The 11,740-nt window shown below is 37.1% G+C and overlaps 3 protein-coding genes across 3 annotated transcripts; 1 reads left to right on the top strand and 2 right to left on the bottom strand.

Annotated features, from left to right (window-relative positions):
- Positions 1-2,100, bottom strand: LOC110749092 (uncharacterized). The gene is made up of 4 exons (XM_021949112.2): positions 2,002-2,100; positions 1,561-1,725; positions 768-1,067; positions 1-652 (listed from the first exon to the last, which is right to left on the bottom strand). Exons 1-4 carry the CDS (start codon positions 2,002-2,004, stop codon positions 347-349), a joined length of 774 nt encoding a protein of 257 aa, XP_021804804.2. The 5' UTR covers positions 2,005-2,100; the 3' UTR covers positions 1-346.
- Positions 2,101-3,943: 1,843 nt separating this feature from the next.
- Positions 3,944-7,605, top strand: LOC110749081 (calmodulin-binding family protein). The gene is made up of 9 exons (XM_088244305.1): positions 3,944-4,193; positions 4,314-4,848; positions 5,015-5,129; positions 5,214-5,279; positions 5,372-5,460; positions 5,579-5,666; positions 5,888-6,124; positions 6,254-6,355; positions 6,695-7,605. The coding sequence occupies exons 2-9, from the start codon at positions 4,412-4,414 to the stop codon at positions 7,412-7,414; spliced, it is 1,854 nt and encodes a 617-aa protein (XP_088100431.1). The 5' UTR covers positions 3,944-4,193; positions 4,314-4,411; the 3' UTR covers positions 7,415-7,605.
- Positions 7,606-8,296: 691 nt separating this feature from the next.
- Positions 8,297-10,724, bottom strand: LOC110749082 (cell division cycle 20.1, cofactor of APC complex-like). Its single transcript, XM_021949106.2, has 5 exons — positions 10,595-10,724; positions 9,990-10,247; positions 9,595-9,864; positions 8,919-9,500; positions 8,297-8,761 (listed from the first exon to the last, which is right to left on the bottom strand). Exons 1-5 carry the CDS (start codon positions 10,667-10,669, stop codon positions 8,621-8,623), a joined length of 1,326 nt encoding a protein of 441 aa, XP_021804798.2. The 5' UTR covers positions 10,670-10,724; the 3' UTR covers positions 8,297-8,620.
- Between the last annotated feature and the right edge of the window lie 1,016 nt (positions 10,725-11,740).

The raw sequence follows: 11,740 nt of genomic DNA, 5'->3' as shown, positions 1-11,740 counted from the left end.
TTTTCACGCCACTACAAGATCCTGTTTTTCATTACTTTGAGCTCAAAAAGTTCCTTTTTCACACTGATGGCCTTTCCAAAACTAGGCTCAAAGATTTACATGTAATCAAATTCAAAAGAGCCTTTCCAAAACTAAGCTCAAAGATTTACATGTAATCAAATTCAAAAGAGTACGTATACCACTCACTGGGCAGGCATTCCTTCCATTGGAATCACCGACAACCCCTAATGGACATTTTTTGTTTGTTTGTGTGGGCACGACTATCTGTCTAACTAAGAAGTTGCTCCAAAAGGGTAAGGATATTGACAAATGAATCCTACCTATTAATCATCCTAGGCTGCATGAATCATCCTGAGCAAGAACCAGAAGAGGTTAATTGATCAACTGCGAACACCTTCTTTATATTCTGAACAACCCATTGCCAGGGCCTCTCAATCAACATCCCCCTCGTCAAGGAGTCAGCAGTCATGCCCGTCTTGCTGTACAGGCACAGGTAACCATCTGCTTGTTTATAGGAACTCAATGGGTGCTCTCTCACCAGCTTCAGAATCTCATGCTCCATCTCAGCAATATGCGTAAATTTCAGCATATTTATAGTTTTCACCGGGTGTTCGTTGTTGTCGGGTGTCAGTCTAGCCACTTGAAGTTCATCCTAGGGAACAATTTTCAAACAATTTTTATAAGAAAATCACAGGTTATCATGATTCGAAATTAAAACTATTTACTACTAAACTACACATAATTTACAAATAAAAGAAAATACTTACATCAAACTCATCAAAAACGTAGATACTTGATGTATACTCAACCAACTCCTCCCATGGCATCTTAGTTGCCTCATCGGTAGATAGGCCATAAAACGACCCATCGGTGAATATAAAATCATGGGCATCCGGCAGGCCATAGTCAGCAAGGTTGCCGAGCAAGGGGCTGCCGAGCAAGGGGCAGACAACTTTCGCCAATTGCTCAAAAGAAGGCACGTCCAACATGTTCACTTCAGTTATATAGTGTTCGATCTTGTCAATTGTCACTCTATACACACTAACCATCTTGGGACCTTTCTCATCCTGTGAAATCATTTTTATTATCAATTGTAATTAAGAAATTGTAAATCTATAATAACAAATTAGGGCTAGGCCTATAATAAACTACAACATTTACTCAATAATTAGAAAATTATGACACATGATTTACATAAACTATATTTACAACCATAACCTAAGAGGTATATTAGATATAGGAACTATCTTTACAACCTCACGAACTATCACCTATATTATAAAGACACCAATGTGAAGTATAAGCACAAGCTATCACCTTTTCAACCAAGAAATTCAATCAAAACCAGCTGCTGAAGCTTCTATAAGTTCCATGACATGTATCATCAACTGATTCATACCAATCCGATCAAACACCCATACTTTTTTTTTCCCTCTGTTTCTAAAGCAATCTCAAGTATACATTGTTAGGTCCCATCCCATATCTTCCCGATCTAATTATCTAATGAAATTTGACAACAGTAAACTACAACATGTACTCAATAATTAGAAATCATCCTACCTCATCCTCCTCGTCATCGTCATCGTCATCGTCATCGTCATCGTCATCGTCATCGTCATCGTCATCGTCATTGTCGTCACCTCCGCTCACATCCCCATCATGATCATCTTCAGCCACATTCTCATCATGATCGTCTTCATCCGTACTCTCATTAGAAGCAGGTTCCTATCAATTTCAAATTTCAAAGACACTCAATCAAGACAAATATCATGAAAAAGTTTTAATTTCAACTCAGCGTTTTGACCTAAAGTATTTATCGAGAGAAACTCAGCGTTTTTGGGTAGATATTTTGGGTCAAAACGTAGACAAACTCATCAAAAAAGTTTTAATTTCATGTATTTTTGGGTCAAAATATCTACGCTAATTATCGAGAGAATTACAGATCAGAAGAAGGGAAGGAAGAATTACAGATAAGAAGAAAGGAAGGTCTGTTGGGCTTACCATCTTTATTGATAAAGAAGATCGTAAAATGCAAACGGCGACCGCGGAAGAGACCCTAGAGAGAGAGAGAGTGTGCGCGACTATGGAAGGTGAGAGGGGATTTAGGGTTTATAATTAAGGGTGAATATAAACGAATGGCTCAAAGATGCTGGCCGTTGGATTCAGAAGTTTAGATCTCAGCCTTTCACCTCATTTAGGGGTATTCTCGTCCTTGTCATCTAAGTCTTATATTTCTTTTTTGGTGGAAAATTAATTGCTTTACGCTTGAAATTGAAAGTGCTCTTCCTCAGTATCGTACGTCTTCCACAGGGCCAGGCAGAGGTGAATGTTATAGAGGTGAATCAAATAATGGTCTATATTAAGCTGCATGTTATAGAGGTGAATGTGGATTTTTCTTATTACTTAAGGCATTATACCCGAGTTCGAACTCCCTTTTTCATACATCAGAATAGTTTAAAATATCGTTCTTGTAAAAATAAAAAATAAAAACTTTCTTGTTTGGCTAATTTAATTAGCATAATTAGTTAATGTAACTAAAATCATGTATGATTGTGCGGTCTTTTTTATATAATGACATGCTCGACTATTTGACAACAAAACATTTTTCCATATAAAAAGGGAAAACTCAAAAGTTTTTTCGCATGATGCAAATAACACTCATTTAAGAGAATATTTGGTAGGAGAAATGTATTGTTTTCTAACCAAAGAAGTTTCCATGCATCTGTGGCCATACAATACTAAATAGGGTTTTTTAGAAACCATCCCATTCCCACCCAAATTTTGTGAGAAGAGAAAAAGAAAAGATTCCTTGACAAAAAAAAGAAGAAAAGATTAGAAAAAGGTTTGGATGGCTAATGTCAAGTTAAAAATTAAAAAGGGGATAAACTAACATGGATTAGTTAGATGAAGAAACCCCAAAAAAAAAAAAAGCAATTAGAAAAGTAATTAAATTATCAATTAAACCTTCAAACGACAATGTGTTCGTCATCATGAGAACTTTACACATCAAATCACTTGCTAGCTTGAAAATGCATATATTCCTCCTAAAATCACAAGCAATTTATTACATTAACTATAAATTAAACTTGCATTATAGTTTTTTGGTAATGATCATTCATATCATAATAGAATTTAGTCCAAATAACCAAAAAAAAAAAAAAAAAATTCAAACTTAAACAAAGAAAAGGGGTATTTAAACTCGTATCTTATAAAACTTGTCGTACACCTTTTCGTTTTTATTTAAAGAAAATGAAGCTTATTTTCCTTCAAATCAAATATGATTAAACCAATTACAGAAAAAATTAAAATGAAGTAATTTTAGACATAAACACAATATTGACATGAATTAAAAAGATCAAAATAGAGATTCATTAAGAAATATATATATATTATAAGTTGGTGAACTTTCTCTTGTGGTCAATAACACGTGTGTGGAGACTATGATCCAACTGTTACTCACTCTTTTTCTTCCCCCACTCTTCTCTCTCTATTGAAATTCTCTCTCTAGAATTCTCTCTCTAACTTCTATATATAAATGTTGCAAGAATAGCATGTAGCCAACGTAGGTGCTGTGTAAGCCAGGGACAGAGAAAAAAAAGTAAAGCTCTCTGTGGAAGGAGAGAAGCAAGCCCATGAAAGCCACTCTGTAACCTTTGAAACCTCTACAAAATAAAACCCCTTCAACTTCCCACATTCTCCGCTCTCTCTCCCATCATTTGCCCATTTCTTTACTTCCTCTCCATCTTTCTCTCTCTACCCTTCTTTGGTTCTCTCTTTCCTCAGCCTTGTCTTAAACCAGTCTCCGTCTCTGCTTCCATTCTGTCTCTGATTAAGGTAAGACTCATTGTGCACCCTTCATTCATAAATGTATCAATAGGCTTTCTTGTGAGTCATTCACTTAATTTGTTGGTTGAATGTTGCAATGGGAGTGGCATAATGGTCCCGCTGGGAAATGATTGGTGATGTGTGTGTGTGTGTGTTTGTTAGTATTTGCATTTAATGCATTTGAGACTTTTAATATTTTCTAATTTAAATGTTGCAAAATTTTGTATCACCCAATTTAGAGTGTTGGATATAAACCCTCCTCTGCAATTTGCATGGGATTTTAAAATGGCTTTTGAGGAACCATGCTTTAGATTCTAGAAGAAAAGCAGGAAAGAGGAGGAAATGGATGTGTGCCTATATATTCAATGGTAGACCTCCATTCATGAATGTTGAAACAATGTTTGTTGGTACCAAGTTTGATTATATTGCCTTTCATGGATATCAAGTTTGATGAACTTTTTATGTTTAATTCTGTACATTCTGTTCAGTTTTTTACAGGTAAAGGGACCCAATAGATCTCGATCATCTCCTCGATTCAGATCTTGGTTATTTGTAGTATAATCTTGCAGATATCCCTTGTTGGTCAATGGGGTTTCCAGTTTCCTGCCCACTTTCTGACTTTGATGATTTGGATAGTCATTGTGGAGCTGTTCTTGTAAGTCCAGTTAGTCTTAGGAAAGAAGAAGAGAGGAAGCCCTTGCGGTCATTAAGCTCCAATAGCCCTGATTCAGAACCAACCACCACAAATGGTTCAGGAAAGATGAATATTGAAGGATCACTTAGCTTTAAAGGGAAGGAGTCAAACACCAAGCCCTTAACAAAGACATGTTCGGCTGATATGGAAAACAATGCGTCTACCAGAGCAGAAAGCGATGCTGGAGACCCGTTGCAGACATCAGAAAACCAGTCCCAGGAGCCAGGAAAACACAGATACCAGGCTGCATTGAAGTTGCAGAAAGTGTATAAAAGTTTCCGCACGAGAAGACAGCTAGCAGATTGTGCAATTCTTGTTGAGCAAAGATGGTATGCTTTCATGTCTTCTTTCAATTTGAAGAGCTATGACATCAATTTTTCGGTGTCACACATGAAAAGGAAATGGAAAAGTTTTATGCCTACTAGTCCTGTCCACATATCCCCTATTTGTATCCTTCTGAAGTTAGATTTATATTTTGGTGAACTCAATTTGTAGGTGGAAGGCACTCGATTTCGCTGAGCTCAAACGGAGCTCAATATCATTTTTTGACATTCAGAAACCTGAGACAGCTGTTTCTCGCTGGTCTAGGGCAAGAACCAGAGCTGCCAAGGTTAGTTAGTATTACACTATGTGATGTGCACTTCTGTACTGCTATATTATGGCTCTAACTGCTGCTGCATCATCTCTTTTGAAGGTGGGAAAAGGTTTGTCTAAGGATAAAAAGGCCCGTAAACTTGCTTTGCAGCATTGGCTTGAGGCAGTAAGTTTTATACCTTATAGTGCAATATACCTTAGAATCCATGTGCAAAATTTTCTTTATGGATTCTTACTCTTGTTCCTTCCTATTAACAGATTGATCCTCGACATCGCTATGGCCATAATCTTCACTTTTATTATGCGAAATGGCTCCATTGTGAGAGTACACAGCCCTTCTTCTATTGGTAAGTTTAATCTGGGACATCATACAAAGCAATTAGAAATGCTCTTTGATCACAGCCAAGAATGTTGTAGCACCTATTTAATAATCATAAAAGTTTTTTTTTTCTCTTAAAAATGCAGGCTTGACATAGGAGATGGAAGAGAAGTCAACCATGAAGTGTGTCCTCGGTCAAAGCTTCAAGCACAATGCATCAAGTATCTTGGCCCAGTGAGTCTCATCTTCCATTATGATTTCTCATTTTTTTATGTTTTTGTGAAGGAGTTTGAATATCTTCTCACCATGGTATTTCAATCTGAATATGTCCCATAAACCTATTCACCATGGTATTTCAATCTTCTAACTATAAACCTTAAGAATGAAACAAATTCCCAAGACATTTTAGTTCAAACAAAACCGGTGTACCGATAACTGTTGCTTCATTTCTGCAGATAGAAAGAGAGGCTTATGAAGTTGTAATGCAAGATGGGAAGTTCATTTACAAGCAGAGTGGAAATCTTCTTGATACAACAGAAGCCAGAGATGCTAAGTGGATATTTGTCCTTAGCACATCCAAGACCTTGTATATTGGACAGAAGAGCAAAGGTACGTTTCAACATTCAAGCTTCTTGGCGGGTGGAGCCACACTCTCTGCTGGAAGATTAGTGGTGGAACAGGGAATTCTTAAGGTACGAGAGAGTAATCTATCAACGATTTTCGTATACCTAGTAGATTGAATCCTGTATCTATCTTTGAGATTAGGCTTTAATATAATAGTTACTAACATTCTTTTTGTCTTTTTTGGTTTAACTCAACAGTCAGTTTGGCCTCATAGTGGCCATTATCTCCCAACAGAGGAAAATTTTCAGGAATTCATGTTGTTCCTTATTGATCACAACGTAGATCTCACAAATGTTAAGGTATTTCCAGCAAAATTCGATTATTTTAACTCAAGAAGTTACCATCTTCTACTGTCTCAGCAGATGATGTTTTGTGTAGCAGTATATGACATGATAGGATACTATTAACTGGACAGAGCTGATCGAAATCTATATTTCCCACGTATCGGGGTTTTTCCATAAATTAATGCTCTGAGATGAGATCATCAGACACAAATGCACCCTTGTAGCTAGCAAAAACTCTTCCCTATACTACATGAAAGATAATGTTCCCATGATTCATAGCAGATACTGTTTCCATTAAAGAAATAGTAGTGTACAATTGATCTAGTAATAATGTACCTCTCTTTCAATTTTCAGAGAACTCCAGCTGATGATGAAGAAGGAGGCCTCAGCAAAAAGAGCAGCAACATTGGAATTCGAAACAGTCCCAAAAAACCAAATCCATCTAAAGATACTGGAACAACAAATGCTGAAGGCTCAGGGCAAGATAGCACTGATCCAAGCAATGAGGACTCTAACTCTGTAGAAAATGCTAATCCTATTCTGTCAAGATTGCCTGAAAGATTCTGCTCAAAGATAGCCAAACTTGAAATACCACAAAGAAATGATGCGTTTGACATTCTCAAGGAGGGAATACCAATAACTTGTCGCGAATATTTTCCAGATTCTGCTTCCGACGATGGTTATGAAACAGCTGAAGAATCACTCTTAACAGAGGAAGATTTCATGATCCCAAAACTAAACTTGTTTGAAGATGATGAATTTGAAGAAGACGAAAAGCCAGTGCCAAAAGAGAAAATCATGCAAAGGATTGATTCACATAAAGGAATGAAGTCATATCAGTTGGCTCAGCAATTAACCAGTAGGTGGACAACAGGAGCTGGACCGCGGATTGGTTGCATGAGGGACTATCCTTCGGAGCTTCAGTTCCGAGTTTTAGAGCAAGCCAACTTGTCTCCAAGAAGAACTGGAAGAAGTCCCCGGCCCTTGCTTCCATCTCCTTTATGTACAGAGAGAACTGCAGGGAAAAGTCCCCTTGGCCCTCAGAAGAGCAAGCGACACAACACCATAGGCTGACTTCTACATATTAAGATCAAAGGATAATCTGTAGCAATTATTTCATGTTTTGATAGAGAAGATGATATAGGAATTGTTTTTGCATTCTTTTAGAACTTTTTTTGTAGAGTTTGGACTCAACAGCTCTTCAGAAAGAGATCTTTTACAGCGCTTAAGTGCTTCTTCTTACGCTGTCCTGACCCTTTGATTTAGATTCATGTGTTCCATACCGAAAGAAACGTAGTCATGTCACAGGCAAAGAATATGCAGAAGCTTGTTAACATGGCTTTGCAGATGCAAACTTACAGAACCCTACATGTTTTTTTTCTTTAATTACTAACTTGCTTCTTACAAATAAAACTAGAAGTAGTTTTTGGAGGACAGCAAGTTATATATTTCTCATATCCATGTTTCTGCAAATCAGCCTCCCGGATCTTACTTCCCTCCAAGCAAAGAATTAAACCGAAGATTTCTTCTTAAAATCGATACATGGATTCAGAATTTTATTTTTTTGCCTTTTGTTTCTTTGGTATTCAGAATGTGTTGGGTGAAGTATGCAAAGCTGACAAAATTGAACAGGTGAAACTGTAGTCACAAGTATTTTAGACATGCTTTAGATCATGGAAAGCCCATAAGCCTTTTATACATATTTACAAGTATGTATAGGCACAAGTATTCTAAAATGTGATATATTTCTTGGAACCCTCCTCTTTCTCTCTCCTCCATTTTAATAGAATCTTATCCATCCATGATCAATTATGTTATAAGAGTGACAAAAAAAAGGGTTATGTATGAAAATATATTATATTTTTAGAAAAAAATTGATTACAAAGACTAAAATAGTCATTGGGTGACATTCTTTACTCACCCCAGCCATCAAATCACTAATCATCCTACTAAGCCTATCACAATTGGTCAGACTTCTTATCTTTCTCCCAGCCCCAAGTTAAGTTTCCTCCTCACTATTGGTTGAAAACGTGGTCTGAAATTAGATAGCAAAAGACAACAGCATGAACAACTAGAAAGAAGAATTTAAATCAAAACTGCTTTTTTTTTCCCTCTTCGTGTAACCATATACATTATATATTCATACAAATTGTATGAATTCTCTCCATATACACTTATCTGCTTTTTTTCTTGTAAACAATGTACACCATATACACCTATCTGTTTCGTTTGGCATCCCAGAAAAAACAGATAAAATTCTCTCCAGCATTTACATGATCTTCAACGAATGGTGTATAAATGAGCAAATGGCAACGGATTTTCTTTTCGTGCAGGTTTTGAAACTCCAGGAATCCCAAACACATTCCAAGTTCGAACTGTCTCATCCGCGGCTGCAGTGGCCACAGTGCATCCATCTGGGCTCTGAAAACATAAACAACAGAAGTTACAAACAATTAGAACAAGTAACTACCATATGAAGTTGCCATGAAAAATTATTCCAAATGAAAATCAATTCATGAAATCAAATACACAAACAGAATTGAATTCGCGAAGTTCAAATTAAAGTCCAAATTAGTACCTGAGTCATGAAGAGAACTCTGGAGGTATGGCCAGTGAGCTCTGCCATCCTCACCATTGACGGGTACTTCCAAAGGATAAGCTCATTCTTGCTAAAACCATGACAACTAAGCAATTCACGCTCATAATTGTTCCACAAAAGACCACACACCTGCGAGCCAGTGTCAACCGATCTCAAGCACGAGCCTGTTTGTGTGTTCCATAACTTAATGCACCGGTCAAGTTCACCACCACCAGAGGCCAACAAATTCTCTTGAAATGGACACCAAGCAAGGGCCTTGACTGCTGCAGTGTGGTCTTCAAGCCTTTGAAGCCACTGTCTTGGTGAATTGGAAGAGGCTGTTGACCTGTCCCATATGAAGAGAACATTATCGTTCCCTCCACTAGCTAAATGCTGGCCTGAGGGTGACCATTTTAATCCACAGATCTCGGCCTCGTGACCCTTGTAGGTTCCAACAATGTGGGATCTCACTCTTACATCGTTGTTGATAATTCTACCATCCATTCCTCCTGTAGTAAGAATGCGTTTGTTCCAGGCCAGTGAACCTACTCTTCCATGGTGACCACCTGTCAATGTTCTTATCTGCAGTAACAAAATCAGCAGTAGATTAGTATTAGAACCAAGGTTTCATTTTCTAAGGAAAACAACCAACAATAATAAGCAACAATGTTCTTACCAGTCTAACAGAGACAGAGTCCCATAACTGGACCCAGGAATTGTCCAAGCCGACGGCAATATGTTGCCCATCAAGAGCCCAGCTGATGCTTGTAACGGGACCATCTTCATCATCAATTGTGACGAGTTTTACGATGGAATGGTCAGAAGGATTCCATAGGTACACTGAGTTTCCAAGAGCAATTGCAAGAATGTTGCTGCTGCTCCAGTCTAGTAAATTCGAGTAGAAATTATCTACAATACCGGGAGCGTCCATTGTTCTCTCTGGACCCTGCAAAATCCATTTGGAAGAATTAGAACATAATCCACAAAGCAAAATCAATATGATCATCATTACAGACACAATCCTAAGCACAATTAGATTCAAGTATGATGATATTAATGCAATTATTATACCTGAGGAACCCGTCGAGAGGGCTTGGTAGATTTGGCCTTATGAAGAGGGGGTGAAAGCAATCTCCTCGGAATGGCTTCAACTGGGGTGGGGGGCTTGTTCTTGAATGTGAAGATTCGTGCTCGGTTCATGTTGAAGGTCTCAGTCAGTAGCTTCTGGTATGGAGCCTCCGGGTTCTCGATTCCCTTTCTCCCTCCTCTGACCATGTAATGCGCGTAATCAAGGTCCAGTGCCGCCCGATTGGGTATAAACCTATCCAACTGTAAATACCAAACAGATTTTATTAGCCAGAAGAAAACCAAAAATCAGACACGTTAATAATGTCTTTGGTTTCAAAGAAAATGCTGGAAAAGTGAGAATCTATCAGACTTAGTTTATCCTTAAACAGAACATGTTGGTTTTCTACATGTATTGGACAACTAGCTTAACTGAGTGAGTTTGAAAAACACACGACATAGAATTGTGTTTGCTTGCGCTTGTGTTCCTAAGTAATCAAACATAACGATTCAACGCAATTCTTTAACGAATAAAAACCCTAGAATTCCAAACGGACAGATAATCAAAATACAACGAAAATTAAAAAAAAACCCAGAAAAGATTCACTTACATTTTCCCAATTAGGCTTTCTCAGAAGGAAGTTTTGTTCTCCAAGAGGGTTCCTGGTGTTGCTCGATGAACTCATTTTCCTTGTATCGCTGTGCGTGAAAACGAGGCTGAGGCAAATTGAATGCGTGAAAACGAGCTAAAGCAAATTGAAGGAAACTGAATGAAAGTGGGTTTCAACTACAGACTTGGATTTAAATAGGCATCGACCGGGATACAGTTGTAAATTTTTGTTTCACGAAAATCCTTGTCCCTCAAGGAAAACCCGCGAGCGGACCCCAGCTGGTCAGCTCCTTAAACAAAAGTTAGTGATTTTCCAATTTTACCCTTGCATTTTTTAGATTTATTTTATTTTCACCAAGGTTTTTTTTTATACGAAATTTTCACCAAGGTTACAATTTAAAAGTATACGTCATTTTACACTTTTCTCATCTTACTAAAAAAAAATCTGGTTTCACGTTTTTTTTTGTCCAACTTGAAAAATTTGTTCTCATCTTACATGCAATATGATAAATTAAATACATGTAAAATTTTGTAGTACGAAATTGTTTTAATTTTTTTATTCTTTTTTTTTAAAAAATAAAAGCGATTAAATGGTGTGTTTGTAGAAATTAAATGGTATAGGGTTTATTTATAGTTTTAGTGCTAAGAATGGGTATATGACTAAATATCTCTAGTTTAAACTAGAATGAAAAGGGGAATTTCTCATACACCCAACCAATGTGACATTGGAGTTTGAACCTGAAATTACTAGTTTGCAAGTCTAGACTATTTTTCACTAAACTAGACCGCATTAGCAGATCAAATGGGTGAAACTTTCAAATTCCATAAATTCCACTTGGTTAATAAAAATGTTTAAAAAGAAGACATTCATTGTAATATGGGCCTCAACAATTACATATAATATATTCGAGGCCCAGGCTCAGAGTTGGTCCTGATACAATTACCATAGAAAAATCTAGAGGATTAGGACATCATATTTGTGTAAATGCAATCATTAAAATTCTTAATGCACCCAGAATTATCGCTTGAATTTAAAACGAATTTACAACGAATGTGAGGCGTAGAACCAATTTAAAACAAAAGAGAGTATTTTCAAGAACAAAAGAAGAACACCAATGTTTTTCTTTTTGTTCTCTAAAAACTAACC

Source organism: Prunus avium, chromosome 7, assembly GCF_965620075.1.
Source record: "Prunus avium chromosome 7, drPruAviu1.hap1.1, whole genome shotgun sequence".
NCBI classification, from domain to species: Eukaryota; Viridiplantae; Streptophyta; class Magnoliopsida; order Rosales; family Rosaceae; genus Prunus; species Prunus avium.
Note: the sequence above shows the minus strand (reverse complement) of the source record. Positions and strands in the feature narration are given on the sequence as shown.